General features: G+C 51.2%; 1 protein-coding gene and 1 long non-coding RNA gene across 6 annotated transcripts in view; one reads left to right on the plus strand and one right to left on the minus strand.

Annotated features, from left to right (window-relative positions):
• Positions 1–20,040, plus strand: part of Shb (SH2 domain containing adaptor protein B) — a 130,540-nt gene that overhangs the window by 68,738 nt on the left and 41,762 nt on the right. Inside the window, exon 3 of the mRNA XM_046457134.2 lies at positions 12,331–12,546. Within this exon, the coding sequence (XP_046313090.1) occupies positions 12,331–12,546 (216 nt within the window). The remainder of the gene's footprint in view (positions 1–12,330; positions 12,547–20,040) is intronic.
• LOC124101260 (uncharacterized) lies at positions 278–18,631 on the minus strand. Of its 5 annotated transcripts, none has more exons than XR_006854573.2 (3): positions 18,187–18,602; positions 10,913–17,659; positions 278–4,304 (listed from the first exon to the last, which is right to left on the minus strand). It is a non-coding gene; the product is annotated as an uncharacterized LOC124101260 (long non-coding RNA). The 5 variants fall into 5 exon arrangements; XR_006854574.2 differs by lacking the exon at positions 278–4,304 and having other exon boundaries at positions 10,500–11,814; positions 11,913–17,659; positions 18,187–18,601; XR_006854572.2 differs by lacking the exon at positions 278–4,304 and having other exon boundaries at positions 10,500–11,033; positions 11,714–17,659; positions 18,187–18,601.

The raw sequence follows: 20,040 nt of genomic DNA on the forward strand, positions 1-20,040 counted from the left end.
GAATTGCATATCCTTCTCAAGAATCTTCTGTTGGACTGTTTGCCTGGCTCTTTGGGATCAAGTAAAGTGGTGTGTCTGCCCTGATGGTGATAGAAGGGTTTCCTTATAGACCCAGCTCTCTGGGTTGATCTGCTGTTGTCAGAAACTGGGTTTCCTAAGAAGGGAACGGATAAGCAGCCCTTCCAAGGCCCACACGCTAGGTTTGTGGTGAAGGACTTCACAGAAGTTTGTATTAATGGGAGTTCTCTAGAGAAGCAGACCAGTGGGGAGAGAGAGAGAGACCGAGATTTATTTTAAGGAATTGACTCTCGTGATGACAGAGGCTGGCAAGTCCCAAGATCTGCAGGTGAGTTGGCAAGCTGCAAAGTCAGTGGTGTACTTCAAGTCCAAATTTGGATGCATGGAATCAGAATCAGTGGTGTAGTTCAAGTCCAAAGGCAGGAAGAAAGCCAATGTCCCCATTTAAAGGCAGACAAGCAGAATTCTCTTTTACTCAGGGAAGGGCTGGCATTTTTTGTTCTATGCAGGGCCTTCAATGGATTAGATAAGGCCTACCCACACAGTGGGGGCACAGCAATCTGCTCACTCCACCAATTTCAATATTGATCCTATCCAAAAATACTCTTATAGACTAACGGTCATCCTAATATCTAGGCATCCCATAGGCCAGCCAAGTTGACACAGATGAACTACCCCAGATGGGAAAGCACAGCTGGGAGTGGGGTGGAGCTTCTCACTGGGCAGTGTTCCCATTGCATATTATGACCGTGTCTTGAAGTGGTTTGCTGAGGGTGGTTGGGATGCTGAGGCCAGCGACCCCCGTGCTGGTAGGGTAGGTGCTCTCTTGTATGCCTCCTGCCTCCTTCCAAAGATGGAGCCACAGCACTTGGACCAGGAAGCCCTCTGTGAATACCTGCTCTTCATGGAACCAGACTGAGTGAGAAAGGCCCCTGAGATCATCTGGTTCAACTCCTCTACCTCACCTGGGAGAGATCTGAGCCCCAGTGGAGCAGGCAGTTGGCCAAGGTCACACAGCCGGTGAGCGGAGAGCCAGGCTGGTCCTGGGCCAGCAGCCTCAGTGCTGCTGTCCAGAAGGCTGAGTTGTCTCTGGGTCCCTAGGGGGATTAGTTGCTCCCTTGAAGAAGTTCCAGGGTAGGGAAGCTGGGCAGAGAACTTGCCAGATCTCAGCAGGTTGCTTCCGCTGGGGCAGCTGCTCTGAGCATGGGGGCTTGATGCCAACATCACCCCCCTCGGTATGAGACAGTGACCCCATGACCAGCCCTAGGCATATAGGTGGGGTTGACCTGTATAGCTGGGAAACATGACAGGTGGTGAGGGTGCTTTAATATAAGTGACCAGGGCCATCAGGTACAAGTGAGGTGAAGAATTATGCTTGGCTTTGCCCTGGGAAGTGGTCCCCTGCACCTGCTACCAGTTTAACCACTGGCTTAGTGCCAGCCAGACTGGGACCAGCAGCATGTCTTGGCCGCCCCTGTGCAGCATCTAGAATGTGCTGAATACCTCCTGATCGACAGCTCTCTGCTTGCCTTCAGACTGATTGTAATGATGCCTGGAGGGACCCCCAAGATGGCCCCAGTTACCAGTTTGATAAGCAGACTGTCAGCCAGAGGCAGGAAATAGCTTGCCTGGCATCACTCAGCTTGATGGACCAGGGCCCTCCAGGGTTTGCTTCCCTTACTGACCTGAGCACCAAGTTTGTGTCTTTTTGTTCCTAGTGGAGTGGAGGGAGCACTGACTTGGGCTAGGAAGATGGTGTAGAGGGCCACATGGCCAAGAGCATGGTCTCCAGAGCTGGGCAGCCTTTGTCCACAGCTCATTTTGCAGTCCACGTGGTACCTCATAGAACTGTCGGGAGAATTAAATAAGAATGCACTTAGCACGTGGGCACCGCTGTGTAATTGAGGCCCAACTCTTCCCACCCCTCTTGTGTAAGCTGCAGGCTTTTATCAGGCAGATGGCAAGGGGCCTTCACATTGTGGATCCTCCAAGGTTTGCTCCAAGGTTCCCTGAGAACATGTAGGTGAAGCTGCTCCATAAGGAGTAAAGCCCCTAGCTATGACTGGTCAGGCATGAAAGCCCGTCACCCTGTGGCTTCATCACATTAAAGCGGCCCCCAGGCCCCTCTGGAAGCTGAGACCTCACTTTGCCCAGCAGACCGGAAGATTGTATCTGTGGGGTGCTGGCCCTCTGCACAGGTCCACTTGTCAACACTCAGAAGACTCAGGCTGGATACAGGTCTGGAAGCCCCTCCTTGGCCTCTTTTTTGCAGCATGAAGAGTCCAGGGTCACCCACCCTCTGAGGATTAGGTGCCTGACCCTGGCCCTCATCCCAGGGGGAATGTCTGCATCTCCACATCTGGGGGTTGCTCACAGGAGCATGTCCTCTCTCCATCCCTTGAAAAGGTGGAGCCCTAATTTTTCAGAGGGTCCTACCTTGGGATTATATACAACTGAGTACCACACGCACCCCTGCGTGTCCTGCCCACTTGGGGAATTGTAATCCACTATAAGGGTTTGCATTAAAGACCTGATTAAGGCTCCTGGCCCCCCTTTTCCAATTTCCTGCCTTTTAAAGTAGCATCCCTCCTGTGACTTCCACACTCTCCTTAGCCCAGCTCCATCCATTCTGGTCACCACATCCCGTTCCCAATGATGAGCACCAGGCTGAAGGCAGCACAGGCTGTTGGGTTCTATCTGATAATCCTCTGGCTTTCCTCTCTCCACCGCTTTGCTCGTGCTTGCCCTTCCTCGTTTGCCCTTTGTCCTGGTGACCTCATTTTCAACTACCCAAGCCTTCCTACTCTTCTTGATTATGTCCTTCTGGGCTTGTCCTTCTCTGTTTGTGATAGTAGGCAGTCCCTCTGTTTCCCTGATCCTCGAGGGCTCTTCTTACACAAGGACCTAAGACTCTGAAATGCTACCACCTTCCTGAAATTTTTCCAAACTCTAGGAACTGGGTTATTTTTTTACCTCCACCCGGCTGCCAATGCACGTACCACTTTTAAGGTGTTTACAACAGTCAGAACTGGATTATTTCCAGCTGAGCCTCATTTGTCTGAGCCTCAGTTTCTGCATGGGAAATAATACAGTCAAGAATTCAAAAATGCTTGCAACAGAAGCATTTTTGGATTTGGGGATTTTTTTGGACTTGGGTATTTGCACTTAATATAATGAGTACCTGCACGGTGTTAGTGTTTCTTGGGGCTGGGACTCAAGTCTAAATATGAAAATGACTTATGCTTCATGTACACCCCATACCCTTTGCCTGAAGATAATTGTGCAGTGTTTTTAGTATGCCTGCATTTTGACCACGACCAGTTACATGATGTCAAGTGTAGAATTTCCCATTTGTGGCACCCTATAGATGCTCAAAGAGTTTTACAATTTGATTTTTCAGGGATGCTTAATCTACTCCTGCCTCTGTGTGTCTTGAGAATGAGCAGTACTTTACTCCCAATACCCAGGATGGTGCCTGGGACACAAGCAGGTGCTTAGTGACTGGTAACCATTATTAACTCATTGTTTATGGATGGTGGCATCCTGGTTCTCCTGCCACACCAGCGTTCACTGAGGACCCCCAGCTTCACCAGACACTGGGCTGGCACTCAGCATCTGGCTAGGAGCCCAGTGTAGCACACAGTTGGGGCTCTGTGAGTGAGGAAGAAAAGCAGGCAGACTCCCCACTTGCCCGTGAAGTTAGGTCTTGCAGTCAACCTGGAATCAAAATGGCATCTCCTAAGAAATCGACTCCTTAAAGGGAGACCCAGTCACTCACTTCCCTGGGTTCCTGGAACAGTGACCCCGCCTCAGTGAGTCTTCGCCGGGGACGGCACCAGCTGCTGGGCCTGCAGCTGCCCAGAATCCTCTGCACGTGAAGGCAGTCGCTGGAAGATGCAGAGTGATGGGCTGGGATAGGACACAGAGGTAATGTCACCGAGAGCCCGTGAGCTCTGGGCCGAGGCCCAAGTGGCCTTTCAAATCCTGATGAAAGCACATTTGTCATCAGATGCGAGGTCTTTGTCTACCCTCTGGTACTCAAGGCCAGAGGGGCTCGTGAGAAGACTCTGTCCCTGTACAGATGGCCAAGGGATGGGAGTAAACCAAGCTTCCTACTCCAGACCCGGGCCTTTCCCTCGCCCTCAGGCTGAGCACATAAGAGCAAGCAGGGCAGGTTGGCCAGTAGCAACAGGCCCTGGGCCGCTGCCTGGGGCCCACTCTTCTTGTTCCACACCTCTGCTTCCACAGAGCTCACCCTCTGCTGCCTGGGGTGTTTCTGTGCATGCCTGGAGAAGAGATGGCAAAAGAAGTCTAATTAGTCTTCTGGCTTCTAGACAGCTCCGGAAACCAGACCAGATAGAGGAGGAGGTGGGGCCTTCTGCATGTGTGAGGGCTGGGTTGTCTCCAAGCCTGGTCTCTGAGCTGCCCTGCCCTTGATGGCCTGCAGCGTCCACCCCAAAGGACTCCTGCCGTCCCTGTGCTGCCCACCCGCAGCCTCCAAGGGACACCTGAGCTCAGCTGCCTGTTGAAGCACCCCCGTTAGGGGGAGGGTCTTTCTCTAACAGATGTTTGAACCGTGCAGATGGGAAAAAGCTTCTGACTCCCCTTTGATGTGGTACCCCGGCACTAGGCTGGGTTTGGGCCCATGTCTAATTAGGAGCAACCGCCTGCCACTCCCGTGGAGCTCATCACTCGGCCTGAGGTGCCGGGTGTGCTTTTTAACAGCTCAGAGATCTGCCTGAAATAGACACCCTGCCTCCTGGAGGTTAAAACAAGACAAGCTGATGAAAGAGATGTCAGGAAGTGTGGAAGAGGCAGAAAAAGCCCTGGTCCAGGCATGAGGGGTCTTTGGGGCCTCTACCCAGCCACCTTCTTCCTTCCCTAGGCCTCAGTTTCCCCATCTATAAAATGTGATGACTGGATTAAACCAAGACCCCCACCCCCACCCCTGTATGTTTCACATTGACTCCCATGCGGGGGTGTCAGATGGCCAATGCAACAGCTGAAAGCAGAAGTTATAGACCCAGAAATGCAAATAGGCTTAGAGGTCGGTGTCCAGCGCTTTCCATTTCCAACTCAGGGTTGGCTGTCAGGTTCCCGTAAGCAGGCATCTGAAGCTCTGGGAGATGAGGCTCCAAGGAAGTCCCCAATAGTGGTGTTTGGAATAATGACATTCACAGAGCACTTTCTTTGCCCCAAGCTCTATTCTAATCATTTGGCCTATGTATTTAATCCTCCATAGCATCTCTCTGAGATGGGTGTAGTTGTCATCCCCCGAGAGATGAGGAAACTGAGGCAACTTGCTCCGAGTTAGGCAGGGGCTGGAGCCAAGATACAGGCCAAGCAGTGTGCTGGATCAGTGTTGTCAGTCCCCGGCCCTGTGCTGTTGACCTGTTAGCTCCTGGACCCAGGCCCTGCCTCCCTCTAGGTGGTCAGTGTGGGGCAGCCCTGGTCCAGTAATGCAGCCCTTCCTGCCCTGGCCAGGACTCTGTGTCTCATCTGCTCACAACCTTGTCATCTTGGGCACAGGTCCACTGTGACTGTGCTTCTGTGTAGATGGGTGGAGATGCTGGTAACATGGCCGGGCATGCCCACCCCTGGCAGAGTAGAGGTTTCGTAGGCCGGAAGTGATGGCAGGGCCTGAGAATGCAGGCCTCCAAGGGCCACACATCCCCACTGAGCTCTGCCACTCTATGATCTGGAGCTGCCGTAGATTCCCAGACAAGCCTGGCCGGGAAAATTAGAGGTGAGGGGCCTGCAGGCTAGCGTCTGTCATTTCCAGTGAGGCTCCTTCCCAGCTGTGCGGTCTGCTCCCCACCCAGCTCCACCCCGCCCAGAGGCTCTGGGGCAGGTAGGTCTCTTTGGTCTCCGGGGGTGCTGTCCCTCAGCATTTGAGGCCTCACAGAAACCTGCTTCCTCTGCCGTAGCTTTGTCTTCCACTGGGCATCTAGAAACCCCCAGCCCTTGAACAACCCACGTATACCTCGTGCTTCTGGTCCCCTGAACCTCAGCCCCGTCTTCCTCCAGCCTGGGCCCATTTCTCTGCCGTACCACAGTACCATGACCTCGTGTCTACATTCTCTGCAGCCTTCCCAGGCTCCCCCAGCCGAGAGCTGCCTCTTCTTGAGGTTGTAGATTCAAGTCTGCTCTCATCAAGGAGCCTGGGTGTGTCTGCCCTCTCTGACTGAGGGTCTCAGCCTCCCCACCTAACCCCAGCCACTTAGTGGAGAGAGGATTGCCTGTGAGTACAGTGGATGCATGTGCCACCGGAGAAGGCCAGGGGCACCAAGATGGGCACGCCTCACCTTCCCAGACAGTGAAGCCATGTTTGCTTTTTCTGTTCCCAAAGAGTTGGTTAAAAAAAGGTTAAAAAAAAAAAAAAAAGATTCATGTTCTTCTAGTCTTCTTGCTGATAAAAGACATTTATCTTGAAGTGTGTACTACTGTGTGTCTTTTCACTTAGATGTGTGCCCGTCAACTTTCGAAATGCAGGTTAGAGTTTGTTTGTAATAAAAGAGAAATGCATGTCTGTAACAAGACCAGGAGAATAGGAATCGAAATCTATTACCCATGTCCTAAGTTATTATAGCTACAGAGGTTCTACATCAAAATCCAAGTTTCCTATCAGCCAAAGCAAAAAGGGAGGCATATAGTAGAAACTTTCATTCAGGCAGGAGTACAGAATAATACGTTAGAAGACAGTTTGGCAATTTTTAAACCAAACTAAACATACTTTTTAATGGTCCTAGGCACTGAACCCAGAGACTTGCACATAAGCATACTCTTATGTGCTAGTAATTGACCTACCCAGTACTTATCCAAAGAAGTTGAAAATTTCATGTCTACTTTACAGTAACTTTATTTGTAATTGCCAAAACTTGGAAACAGCCAAGAGATCCTTGATTAGGTGAATGGGCAAATAAACTCCGGTACATCCAGACAATGGAATATTATTGAAATGTTAAAAAAAAAAATAATGAGAGCCAGGTGTGGTGGTGCATGCCTGTAATCCTAGCAGCTGAAGAGGCCGAGACGAGAAGATCATGAGTTCAAATCCAGCTAGCAAAAGTGAGGTGCTGAGCAACTCAGTGAGACCCTATCTCTAAATAAAATATAAAATAGTGGCTCAGTGTTTGAGTGCCCCTGAGTTCAATCCCTAGAGCTATCAAAACTAAAATGTATATCACTTAGAGAAAGAAGCCAGTCTGAAAAGGCTACATACTGTGGTTCCACCTGTGTGACATCCTGGAAAAGGCTAAACTATGGAGATGGTAAAAAGATCAGTGGGTAGCCAGGGGTTAGGGAGGAGAGAGCAACAACTGGGCAGAACACCTTATAAATGCTTCATGTGACAATACATGTCATGCATTATGCATTTGCCCATAGAATGTGCAGCACCAAGAGTACACCCTAATGCAAACTAGAGACTGGGGTAATATTGATGCGTCCATTGTAACAAACTGGCATTACCAGTCTGGTGGGGGGGCACTGACCACGGAGAAGGCCGTCCGTGCATGTGTGGAACAGAGGGTATGTGCAGTTAGTATAGCTTGTTGCTTGTGGAGTGGGGAGTCTCTAAATCCTGTCACATCCACTCAAGAGGCTGCTCATCCAAGCCAAGCTGGTCCCAGCTCCCCCCCCCAGCCCCCCGCCTGCTCTCTTCCCGGCCCTTGTCTTCTCCACGGCCACCAGCCCTCCTGGTAAATATTCCCAGGCCAGTTCTTTTGCTCCCTCCAGTTCTAACATTTTCTGATACTGAAGAAAGTGCCTTCTTTTCCATTTTTTTTCTCCATGTTTCGTTCCACTTGAAAACCTTTCTACTCCAGAGGTCAACAGAAATCCCCACCCTGTCAATTTAATGTTTCTGCTCGCTGCCTAAGAGGCATGAAATCACTGCCTGCCATCCAGTATAAAAGGTCATTTTCCACAAATGTGTAGATGGCCATATCCAGATAACTCGTGACTTACAACATATGGTCACTAGCTCCCCTATTACATCAGCCTTGGGACCGTCCCAGAGGGATCTGGCTAACAAGGTGGACAGGCCTGGTCACTAGGCAGGAGACAGCAATGTGTGGTGAGCTGGCCTGTCCCACAAGGTGGCTCTTGCCTCACAGGGCTCTTGGCCAGCCTCTCCAGAGGAGAAGCTACTCCCCGAGTGAGCCTTTTCCCAGGGAAAGACTGCTGCTTCCAAGACAAAAACAGCTCCTGGAGACCCAGCCTGCTTAACATCACATTTACTTTCTGTCTTAATTACATTTTTTTCCTTTGTAGCATCTTTATTCATTATTTACAGCTTTCAAAAATAATTATGCAATAATCCCTTCCCTGCACAGTAGCTGTTTACCTTCCTGTATCGGGTTTTCAGCTCTTTATTCGTGTGTGTCTGTACTTAACGACATTGCTGTCACCAGAGTTTGGATATTATGAGCAAAATGTGCCGTGCTGCTTTTGAGCAATTCCTAAGCAAGGAACAGAATTCCCTTTGGGGCATTGTTCACATTGCCCAGGACTTGTTTAGAAAGCTCACGTTACATACTTTTGCCCTCACACATAAACAATTTTGTATTTTACTTTTTAGTTTAGCATAATTTCATGCACGTCTTCCCATGTAGCTACATTATCTTCCAATTTATCATTTTAATGACTACTTAATATTCCATCCAGTTAACGTGCCATAATTTACTTAACTGTTCCCTATTGTTGGGTCCTTAATGAAAATTTGAATTCACCATGTAATACAGGAGGAGGCTTGTTTTAATGATTGCCATTATAACATCCCCTGTCTTAACTGCATGCCATTACAAACCCAGCTTTGGTGAGGCGCAGATGCTTCCAGAACCGTAAATCCTGCATGAGAGGTGTAGCACAAGTCCCTCTGATTTAATAGCTAATCTGTTCGCAGCACATGCTTTCCTTTTAGGTTGATATTTACGTAGAATATCGCCTCTTCTGAATATTATGTAATGCCGAACTGCATGCGTCTGGCATTTTCCTCCAGGTTCTTTGTCACTGGCAACAGGGACTTTTGTAAATTAACTAGAATTTAGGGGTAAAAAGTGGTGTCTTGGGCTGAGGTTAGAGCTCAGTTGGAAGAGTGCTTGGCTCACATGCACAAGGCTGTGGGTTCAATCCCCAGCACACAAAAAGGTGGTGTCTGCCCATCAGTTCTCCATCTACATGCACAGAGCACCTGGACCTGGAGTCAGGCCCTGGGAGGGATCCAGCAAAGGCTTCTAACAGAAGTGCACCTTCACTGCTGTATGGTGCCCTTGGATTGAATGGCAATGCACATGAGAAGTGCTTTGTAAATGATAGTGTTCCAAATGTTTGCTGTTTCTGCCTGTGGAAAGTAAAGAGGAAGGTGGTTTTCCCAGCTCAGCCCCTTATCATCTGCACCCCCAGTATTCCCAGCCCGAGGGTCCTCAGCCTTGAATCCTCCAGCAGGAGGCTAGACTTCACCTCTCAGAACAGGAGGAGAATACTGCAGAGGACAAGGAGCCCTCCAAAGTATTAAGTAGAAGATCAAGTAGTTTGGTAGATGAGTGATTTACAAAGTCGTCTACGGTACTTTACAGTTGATCCTCACTTTAAAGTGACATAGTACTACCATTTTATAGCTCTTCCTTTCTCTTTCTCCCTCTGTAAAAAAATAAAATAAAAAACGGGGTGGGGGTGGACATCATGCTCAAAACTAATAAATGATCCCTGTTTATTTGTAGGACACAATAAAAACCATGTTTTAGCCAGGCATGATGACACACTCCTGTAATCCCAGTGGCCCAGGAGGCTAAGACAAGAGAATCACAAGTTCAAAGCCAGCCTCAGCAATGGCAAGGCGCCAAGCAACTTGGTGAGACTCTGTCTCTAAATACAATACAAAATAGGGTTTAGGATATGGCTCAGTGGTCGAGGACCCCTGAGTTTAATCCCCAGTACCCCCCCCAAAAAAAAAAAAACATGTTTTAGCCAGGCACAGTGGTGTACCCCTGTAATCCAAGCAACTCGGGAGGCTGAGGCAGGAGGATTGCAGATTCATGGCTAGCCTCAGCAACCTAGTGAGGCCCTGGACAATTTAGTGAGACCTTGTCTCAAAGTAAAAGATAAGAAGGGATGGAGATGCGTGGTTAGTTCAGTGTTTAACTAACCCTGGGTTCAATTCCCAGCACACACACACACAAAAACATGCTTTGCAAAGTATGGAACATCTTCTCAGAGGAGACATGATTTTAAGTGGCCTGAGAAACAGCAGATTTTTCCTGTTTGTTTTCTCCTTTTTTAGAGAGAAGAAATGATTGTTTTCCACAGAGCATCTTCCTACCAGCCCTCTGACACTTGCAAATCCCCCTTTTCAGCAGAGAGAAAGCAAGCCCCAGGCTCTCACAGCAGACAGCGGCTACCCAGTAGCTGGTTCTGTTCTCATTCATTCTTTGTATGCTTAGCATCTATTTTTGGCAAAGGATAATGGCTTATGTGATAAAGAGTCTTCTGAAGTGAATTTATTTACTTAACAACATACATAAATAAAAGTGGTAAATAATAACCCACATGGTCCTCGAGCAGCAAAAGTTGGTATGTGACTGTTTGAGAAATACCAGGGTAAAGTTCATGAACGCAAACACCACACGACATCATTGGCTCCTGTTTCATCAGGGCATATGTGTGGGGTGGGAGAAGGTTTTTTTATTGTCCCTTTGAGGTGGCCTTGGACCAGAAAGCCCAGCCCGAAAGCAGCTGGCTGCCATCATCCCAATTTCATGGGCTTCTCTTAGAGGCCTGTTACCCCTGGTTCTTCTGTTGTATCTTTAGGCCATGGAGCTCTGGTTTGGAGATTGCTTCAGAGTCCTTTAAAGAGCTCATTCTAGGACCCTCACCCCGTCTCCCCACCTTGTACCTGGGACATCAGAGCAGACAGTGAAGAGTCGTCTGATGAAACATTGCTCAGCCTGTCACAGGACAAATGCTGAATGATTTCACTTGATGGCTGTTCCTGGAGTAGTCAGAGCCATGGAGACCTGGGGGTTGACAGGGAATGGGGAGAGCAGAGGTGGGGCAGTCATGGTTTACCGGGCACAGAGTTTCAGCTTGGGAAGATGAGAAAGTTCTAGAGACAGATGATGGAATGGCTGTCCAACAGTGTGGACCTACTTAATGATGCTGAGCTGCATACTTAACGACTAAAATGGTCACTTGCCATATCCATCTCATTGGATAAGAAGCCAAGGTAGGCAGTGAGCATGCTCTCCATCCCATTGCCTTGGCCACCTGTTCCTGCCACAGGGAAGGCCCTCCCTCTCCTGTTTCCACCTGTCAGAGCTGTCATCTGCCATCTCTCCTTTGTCCTGCCATCCCCCTCTCAGGTCCCACACTGCGATCCCTTTGCCCCCGAGTATCACGGTGATTTAGGCACATGCTGTCCCCTGGAAATTTGGGTTTCTCAGGCACAGCCTTGGCAGTGAACCCTCCCCAGGTCCCCAGCATGGACCCTGCACACAGTGGGTATTCAAGATCAAGAAACTCAGGTTCCCTGTTTGACCTGGGGGCCCCTGGAGTGCATATCCTAGCATCCGTCCTTCCAGCTGCTCCTGCCTCTCCTGGTATAAATAAATACCCAGCTGATATGCATGGCCCCCATCTGGGCTCTCAACTAGATGGACAGTCAGCCCTCAGCCCACCCTGGACCAGGCTTTCACACCTTCTCCTGAAGATCACAAGCTCCTGTTCCTCATTCGGAAGTGAAACCAAGCATCTCTGAAATTCCCAGGGGTGTTCAGCCTGGGTGGAGGTGTGCAGGCTCTGGGGGGGAGACCAGAACTGTAAGGAAGGGTGTCGTAGGCAGAAGATGGTGGCCCTGGGTCATCTCAGGGAAATAGTTTGCTTGTTGGTTCTTTTACCTGAATCTGTGAGCTACGCGGGAACTTGAGGATCATTTAACCCAAATCTTCTCATTGTTCAGTGTGACTTGAAGGTCTAGTGAGGGGGGTGAACTGCTCCGGTGGGGAGTGTCCCCACATGGCTGTCGAGCAAGAGGGCTGGGCAGTGTCAGAATACACCTGCACCTGGTGTCCAGGGCTGTCCTGAGGTCCACCCAAGAACCTGTGATCTTTGTGAGCAACTCCCCCACCCACCCCCAGGGAGAGCAGAGATGCTGCCTGCCCTGCGCCTAGGCTGCAGGAAACAGAAAGGAGCTGTTCCTGTGCTGTCCTCACCTCCCTGGCCAGCCACTCTGGACCCAGGGGTAGTCCCTGGCAGGGATCCCAAATTCCCCGCGTGCAGCCATTACACCTCTGCTTCCTTCCTTTTTGTCTGCAGAATTCCAGAGGCAGGAAAGTGTCCGGTCTCAGCACAAAGGCATCCAGTTATATGACACCCCTTATGAACCCGAAGGCCAAAGTGTGGACTCGGACTCAGAGAGCACGGTCAGCCCCCGACTGCGCGAGAGCAAGCTGCCCCAGGATGATGACAGGCCTGCCGACGAGTACGACCAGCCGTGGGAATGGAACCGGGTCACCATCCCAGCCCTGGCAGGTAAGCACCTGGGGTCTGCTCAGGAGGTAGCTGCTGGGCCCCAAAGGTGAAGGGATGCGCAGGGTCCCAGCCTGCCACAGAAAAATGTGGGAACATTGTCTGACAATCCAGTTGGGCTGTCTTTTTTCCTAGTACCAAGTGTCCTTCAAAGATGATGTAGGTCCCATGGAGAAGGTCAGGGTCTGGTGCCCAGGATCTAGATTCCAGTCTCTCCATCTTAAGAGACAGTCCTGATGCTCCTGCGGTCTGATCCTGTCTTGGGACTGGTGGTAGAGCTCAGTATTTGCAGAATAGCTTCTCCCAGGGCTGATGGAGCCCAGTTCTCCCATTCAGTCACTCCTGGCTGACACAGACCTGCATGGCTTACAGGGCTGCTGCATCTCCATCCCAGCATGAGCCTGCTCAGAACATGGGCAACCACATCCCAGCCTCAGAGCTGAGCCAGTCCCCTCTACTCTGGCCAAAAACCCTTTGAGCCACTCAGGTGCCTCCTCCAAGGCTGGTTTCCCAGAGTCTGAGTATCTGGCCACATGTCACAAGTCATAAACTTTTGATTGACTCACACCCTTTGATTCTGATTCCTGAGAATCTATGCCAAAGTTGAATTCAGAAAGGATATTGTTTATAATCGTGAAAAATTGGGAACAACTGCCATGTCAAGCACCAGGGATTGGCTAAGTGGATTTTTATGCACCTATGTGATGGAATATTGTGTGACCACTAATAAGTGATGTTAACCACCTAGGAAAATGCCTTTGTCTAATATTAAGAAATGAAAGCCAGATGCCAAGACATTTGTTTGCATCTAAGAATTATGCATGTAAAAAGAGAGACACCGAGTAACTCATTTAATTCTTACCACACTGAAGGTCATGAAGGGGGAGTTTTGTTTTAAATTGACTTTGCCTTAAATCTCCTTATCTGTACACAGCTAGACCCTACTTCCTTTTCTGTCCCCTGGTAATGAGCACAGTGCCTGCTCTGGCCCCTCAGTTGATGTTCTGCCTGTTGCAGCATGAGCTACTCTCCTTTCCCAGGACATAGCATGCCCGTGCACAACCCACTTTTACACCTGAAATACCCTTCCTAGTCTTATCCTGTCTGGAAGACCCCGTGCCTCCTCTGAGGCCCAGTCCCATAGCACTGTCTCTGCGAGCTCTCCTGGTGCCTGCCATGTGTCCCATGTTGTCCTTCCAGCCTCTCTGGGGCCCATGGAGTCTTCCAGCCCTGTCACTGATGGAGCGTTTCCCACATTGTCACAGGGTTATTTCTGTGGGTGTTGATCTCACCTGCTAGCTGTGGCTGCAAGAGGACAGCCTGTCTCATGTTCTTTCTGTATCCCCAGCACCTAACTGAGAGCCAAAGTCAAAAGTAGTCCCGTGGCTTATGATTCTTCATTACCCCACATCTCTCCTCTGCCCCGTCTCCTCTTGACTCACTAGAATCTAAGAACTGTCCCCTAAGTTCTGTGGCTGAGAAGGGGCTGTGCTTCTCAGGGGTGGGAGGAGTTTGTATCATCCAGGAGTTTGCTCTTTGCAAATACCAATTTGATTAGGGGCTGAAAGGGCTCAGGTAGCTACTCTCCTAGACACCGTGGACCCCTAGCATGAGATAGCAGGCATGGGGTCTGGGTTTGTCCCGGATGGGCCATCTGCAGGTCACTTGACTGCTACCGTTGAGACTCCAGTCGAATCTGGCATGTTGCTGGTCAAGAGCGTGATCCCCGGAACGTTGGCATCACCTGGGAGCAGAGTAGAAATATGGCGTCTTGGGTACCACCCGGCCCTATGGAGTCACAGTCTGTTTTGCAGTATTCCAGGTGATTTGTATATTCATTCAGGGAGAAGTACTTTCCATATAAGACATCAGGTCTCAGGGGGCCAGAACCTGCCCACTCATGTCCCGAGGTGGCTTTGGAACTTCTGTACATTTGATCGTTCACAAAGGACGAGAGGCTTCAGATAGAACTCCCAGAATCCGTCTCTAAGTCCACAAGCATCCATTCTAGCCTTGGTTTTACGTCACTGAGTCACTGCTTCAGGTGTCTATCAGGCTGCTAATAGAAGACAGGTGCAGCATCACACCCCGTGTGTCTCATCGAGTCTTTCACCTTGTGTTCCTCTCCGGAGCAGTTGCCAGTTGTGCTTGTCCCAAGCAACCTTGGCTCAGCTCTGACTCCTGAGGTGTAGAAGGAGGAGGCTGGGTCCCTCCAGGGCTGGAGGATGCTATGAACACTGGCCTTTTGTCACTGTTTCCCTATCCCCAAGTCAGAGTGGGTGAGAGGTGGACAGGCCCCTTTCCAGGTACCTGTGGTGCACTGAAGCAGTTTGGTTGGATTGCTGAAACGTCATCACAGCCCCATTTGTTGACCTGGAGTGTGGCTGCTCAGGAATGAAGGGCAGAGTCCCCACCTGAGTCAGTGCGGCAGGTGTGCATGTGTGTGTGAGTGTGAGTGTCCCAGCAGGAACACACTCATGCTTCAGCCACTGGTGTGGCGGGGGAGGAAGGCAGCACTTGGCTGGGTCCTGTCCTTATCCCAGTTTCTCTCTGCTGTCAGGAGCTCTCTCTGATGGGTCCTGGCAGCCTGGGGTGCAGGGTCCATTGCTAAGGAGCAGCTGTGTAGGGTGAAGATTGCTGGGCAAAATCGTGTCCTTCTCTTTTCACATCCCATGTTCCGATTCTGCCTGTCTACCTGAATAAGGAAACCTGGACCCAGTATTGTTTTCAAATTCCCTGAGGATGCAGAGCATGTGGGACCCTTTGGGCCCACCAAGGGGGAGACGGGAGTTTAGGACCCCTGCAAATGACCTGCATGGGTACACTGAGCCTCCTGTCACTGGGGGATACGCAGCAGAAGCTGTTGTGGGCCACTGGCCTGCGAGCAGCTGCAGGGCTACGTGCACCCCAGTCCATCAGGCCCAGCGTGCTGTGAGAGGGAGGCAGGGGCATCAGAATCTCTGTCCTGTCTGGAAGGCAGAGGTTCTTTCAGCTTCTCAGAACGCTGCCCTGCTCGAAGGGATGCTTGACGTTCCTCACAGAGGCAGCCCTGCTGGCCAGGTCTCCACACTAGCACTTGTGGAAGCCAGCTAGGGACTGCGGCCATGGGGGGTCATCGCCCCCCAGGGGTGAGCACAGCGCTCCTGGAGCTTGGGTGGTCCCCTCTTCTTGGGAATGAAATTCTTCCCTTCTCTCAGAGTTCTGTGGCCCACATTTCACTAAGGATTTGGGAGATGGTAGGTGACACCCACCACAATCTCCCTAGAGAGCCCTGGTGCTCCTCACCTGCTCTCTCCCTCAGAACGCTGATGGTGTCCTTGGCCAGCCCCTGATCAACCTGCCACGTGGGGTCCCAGCCCCCAGAACAGACGGTCAGGTTCCCCAAGAGCTCAGCCCCACCCTCCACAGAGAAGTAATGTGGCTTCCATCCAGCGGGTCAGCCCCTTCCACCCGCCGAGACAGCTGCCTTCCCCAGCCACCTGGCCTCCGCTCGTGGCCTGCTGTGAGCACCCCAACTCCAGCCAGAGTCTTACAGGAACGAATTATGAGACTGATGGGAAGGTCTAGAAATGGCCTCCTGCCCCGTCCCCCTCCTCCAGATGCAGTTCTGAGCCCACACAAAGCCCCTTCCCAGCACAGGGAAGGGGATGAGGAGCCTGTGGTGATGTCACCCTGTTGGGGGTGGTCTGACTGGCCCTGTGCTTTGTGGCACACCTTGCAAGGTGAACAGGGAGCCTGCACAGAAGGCGGCCACACTGGGAGGGACCCACAGCTGGGGCCAAGCATTGGGGGTGCAGAGGCAGACCTGGGTCAGGCACAGGTTGGCATCTTCACTTCTGATGCGCCAGTTCGAGGATAGGGATTGAACCTGTCCTGGGGGCCTCGACTCCCTTGTTGCAGAGTGAACCTGGCATCCCCACTGAAGGGGTCTTGGCTTGCAGAGTGGTGTTCCATCAGGAGCATAATCGCCAGCACCACTGAGCACCTTCTGTGTGCATCGTCTCCTTTAACCCTCATGACCACCCTCCTGCAGCTTGGTCTTCTCCTTGTACAGAGAGAGGAACTAAGATCCAAAGCTAAGGTCCACGGAGAAGCCATGACTCGCCCCAGGGGCCCACAGTTGGTAAGGGGAGGAGCCAGGGACTCAGCCTGCCAGGTCCAACTCCAGAGCCCTGGTGACATCTCCATGAAGCCATCATAGATGCAGCATACAATAATTGGTGCCCATACCCTCCCACAACCACAGGGAAGGTCCCAGACTTTCATCTCCCTTGCACCAGCTCCTCCCACATCTCTGGTGGGACCCCCTATATTGAAACAGCTCCAGTGGAGGACCATCAGGAGAACAGGTTCTGGGGGCTCCTACCTGCATAGAAGTGCCCGGCACCATCCCACAAGGTGGCCTCCCACTGCCACTTCTTAGCACAGGGAGGGACCTGTACCATAGAGTCCCACTCCCCTTGTCCCTCTGGGGAAACTGAGGCCGAGAGGAAGGGAGGTGCCAGAAACCAGAGCCAGTCAGGCCATCCATGGGGGGTCCATCAGTTTTCTTTTAACCCAGTGAGTCGACCTGACAGCCACATCTGTTGTAATGTGCAGTCGAGTCAAGTCTGAGGAGTAAATAATCAGAGCTCTTGATCATGGAGCTAGACAGCAGGGGAGCATGTGAGGAGCAACCAGAGGCCTTTTTGAGAAACAAAGTTATTTTCATTTGTGAATCACTATCTGAAGATTCGTCTCCCTTGAAGTGACTTTTTCAGACTGTGCTGGGTTCAGCCAGCGACAGATGTGCCTCCCGGCAGAAGTGGAAGGCAGACATATGACTCAAACAGAAGTATTTTGCTCCGCATAGTTGTGATGGGTGCTTATCTGTCTTCCCTGTGAGCTCCTTGGCAGGCTTCTCTGCTCTAGAAAGTTTAGGACAGCGTGTCCCGCACGTCAGTGCCAAGGGGGGAGGAGGCAGACGATCCCAGGTTCACACACCAGCTCCGCCACTCACCCGCTTCAGGGTCTCAGGTCATGCCGTCGCCCCGAGCCTTAGCTTCCCAGTCTGTAAAATGGGGATAGTCACAGCTCTTGTCACACTGGGTCTCTACGGTGATCCAAGGGGAAAGATCTGGAGGAAAAGACATTGTGATCCCTGAAGAATGGCACCTAAGAATTGTTACTGGTGTTCAGGGGAAGGCTTGCTATGTTAAATAAAATTTTACTTGATAGAAAAACAGCACTATATAAAGAGGCACTCAGCAGCCACAGAGGCCTCATCGGCAAAGCTCCTCCCCCACGTAGCCTGGCACTGGGAAGTACCTGTCACTGTGAGCTCACGGGGTGCTGCTGCTGCTGTGGTACACAGCAGCCTCCCTCCTCCCCAGCCTCTTCAAGTGAGGCTGAAAGGGCAGAGAAAGGGAAAGTAAGATCCCAGTATGTCTGTTGCCCACAGTTGTGAGTCATCTCTGAGCCAGCTCAGTTGGCTGATTTAAAATAACCCCGTTAAGGTAAGGGGTAAGAGAAGGGAGAATAGGAAGCCAACACTTACTGAACACCAAATACGAAGCTGGCATAGGTTAACCCTAGGAAGTCCCACCAGGCGAGTGTTTGTTCACTGAGGGCAGTGCCAAGGCTCAGAGAGGGTGAGCGGCTTACCCACAGCACACAGCAGCGAACTTGGGTCAGTCTGACCAGAGTGCTTGCCCTCTCCACAGCTGCATAGAGATGAGTGTGGGTTGTTGCTGAGGCAGAAGCACCCGCTTGCTCGAATTTGACCTGGCTTATCACTGTCCCCCAGAAGCGTGAATGCTCTGAAGTTGGTAAGGCTGATGTTGTGGGCGGCGGGCTCTGCTCCAGACTGGCTGTTCCCACCAAGCCCGGTGACTCACCCTCTGGTGCTCAGAATAAACAGGCCCGGCCTCTGCAGAGGACTCACTGGGGAATCAGACCTGGCCATGCTACCTGTCGTACCAGCCACAGGCCTTCTCCCCCTCACAACTGGCTCCCTCAGTTCCCAGGACATTTCCTGTCCCCCGCACAACTTCCCAGAATGCCTTGGGCCTGTGAGGAAATTAACAATTGTGTTTGTACCCAGAGCTTTTTGCTGTGTAATGAGTAACAGTCGTAATTAATGTTTAACACGTGTGAACAGCAGGTCGGCCCAGAAAGGGGGATTTCAATGAGAGAGCGGGGATCACTCACTTCCTTTGGCTAATGTGTTACTGAGGGACAGGTTTTTCCAGTTGGCTTTTCTATTTGACGGATGAATAAATTCACTTAGTAACTTAACTTAAAAAAAAAAAAAAGCAAACATCAAGTATTTAATAGCTTTGGTTCATTTGCTAATTATATTAATAGAAATGTTCCTTCAAGTGCCTTTTTCTCCTGTGTGGAAAGAATCCAAAGATTGGTAGACTATTGATGCCTCTCTCTTTGGTGGGTCAGAGATCTTCATGTGAATGGAGCCTCTGAAGCTCCGTGGGATCAAAGGCCCCGGCACATGCTGAGCGCTGAGATATTTGCTAAATGATTGAATAACTCAGACCCCAGGAAAACCATCCCCAAGTTCTCCAGTGCTGGGATCCACAGGTGACCATGTCTGTGCTCTCACAGATACTTTTTTCCTTTTCTTCCTCTGCAGTGCTGGGATCAAACCCAAGGCCTGGTGCGTGCTCGGCAAGTGCTCTACCACTGAGCTGCACCCCCACTTCCTACGGTCTTTTCCTGTTATTCTTTCATGCCCTGTACCTGTCTCCTCTCCAGATGTGGCTGGGAGACCTGCAGGGGTGGGCACTTCTGCGTGGTGGTTGGCTGCCTCAGTTGCTGCTTCTCGTCCGAACTCCCAGTATAAAACTGAAACCATGTCCCTGCCCATGGGAGGACTGACCATGTGTCCAGTGGGTACCAGCCAACTCAGTGGGAGCCGTGTGTGGCCCGCACTGCATGTCCCCTCCTGTCTGTCCTGGCCTTCCCTCCCTCCATTACGCACCCCTGACTGGAGCTCCAGGTGCCTTGGCAGGCAGACTTGTTTTCACAGAGGCCCAGGCTGCTCTGGCCAGCTCCTCAGGCTTGTAGATGGAGAAAAAGTCACTTTCTCAGGCTCTAGGATTCTCGGCACATTTCTGTGGGTGTCTGCAGGTGAAGGTGTCACAGATGCACTGCAACAGACGTGAGCAGGTTCCAGGTGTGTCTTGATAGGTGGGCCCAGCCCAGAACTTAGGAAGGAACTCAGATGCTGGGGCCAGGAGTCTGGATTTCAAGCTTTCTGCTGCCACCTGCCAGCAGGGCCACCTGAGGCAGGTTGCCTGTGACTGGAGTTGGCATGAGGTTCTGAGACCCAGGGCACAGTGAGGGCTCCATAGGTGCTGACTGTTGGTGTCTCTGTTGCCACTTAACTGTGGAGGGTTTTGAGAATGTATAGCTCTGTAAGCAGGCTTGTGCTGACCTTGCTAAGGCCTGGGGATTCAGGAGACGGGGTTCAAGTCCAAGGTCAGGTCTGGCTGTTGTCAG

Source organism: Marmota monax, unplaced genomic scaffold (assembly GCF_021218885.2).
Source record: "Marmota monax isolate L192 unplaced genomic scaffold, Marmota_monax_Labrador192_F-V1.1 WCK01_AAM20220418_F8-fsc00069, whole genome shotgun sequence".
Lineage (NCBI taxonomy): Eukaryota > Metazoa > Chordata > Mammalia > Rodentia > Sciuridae > Marmota > Marmota monax.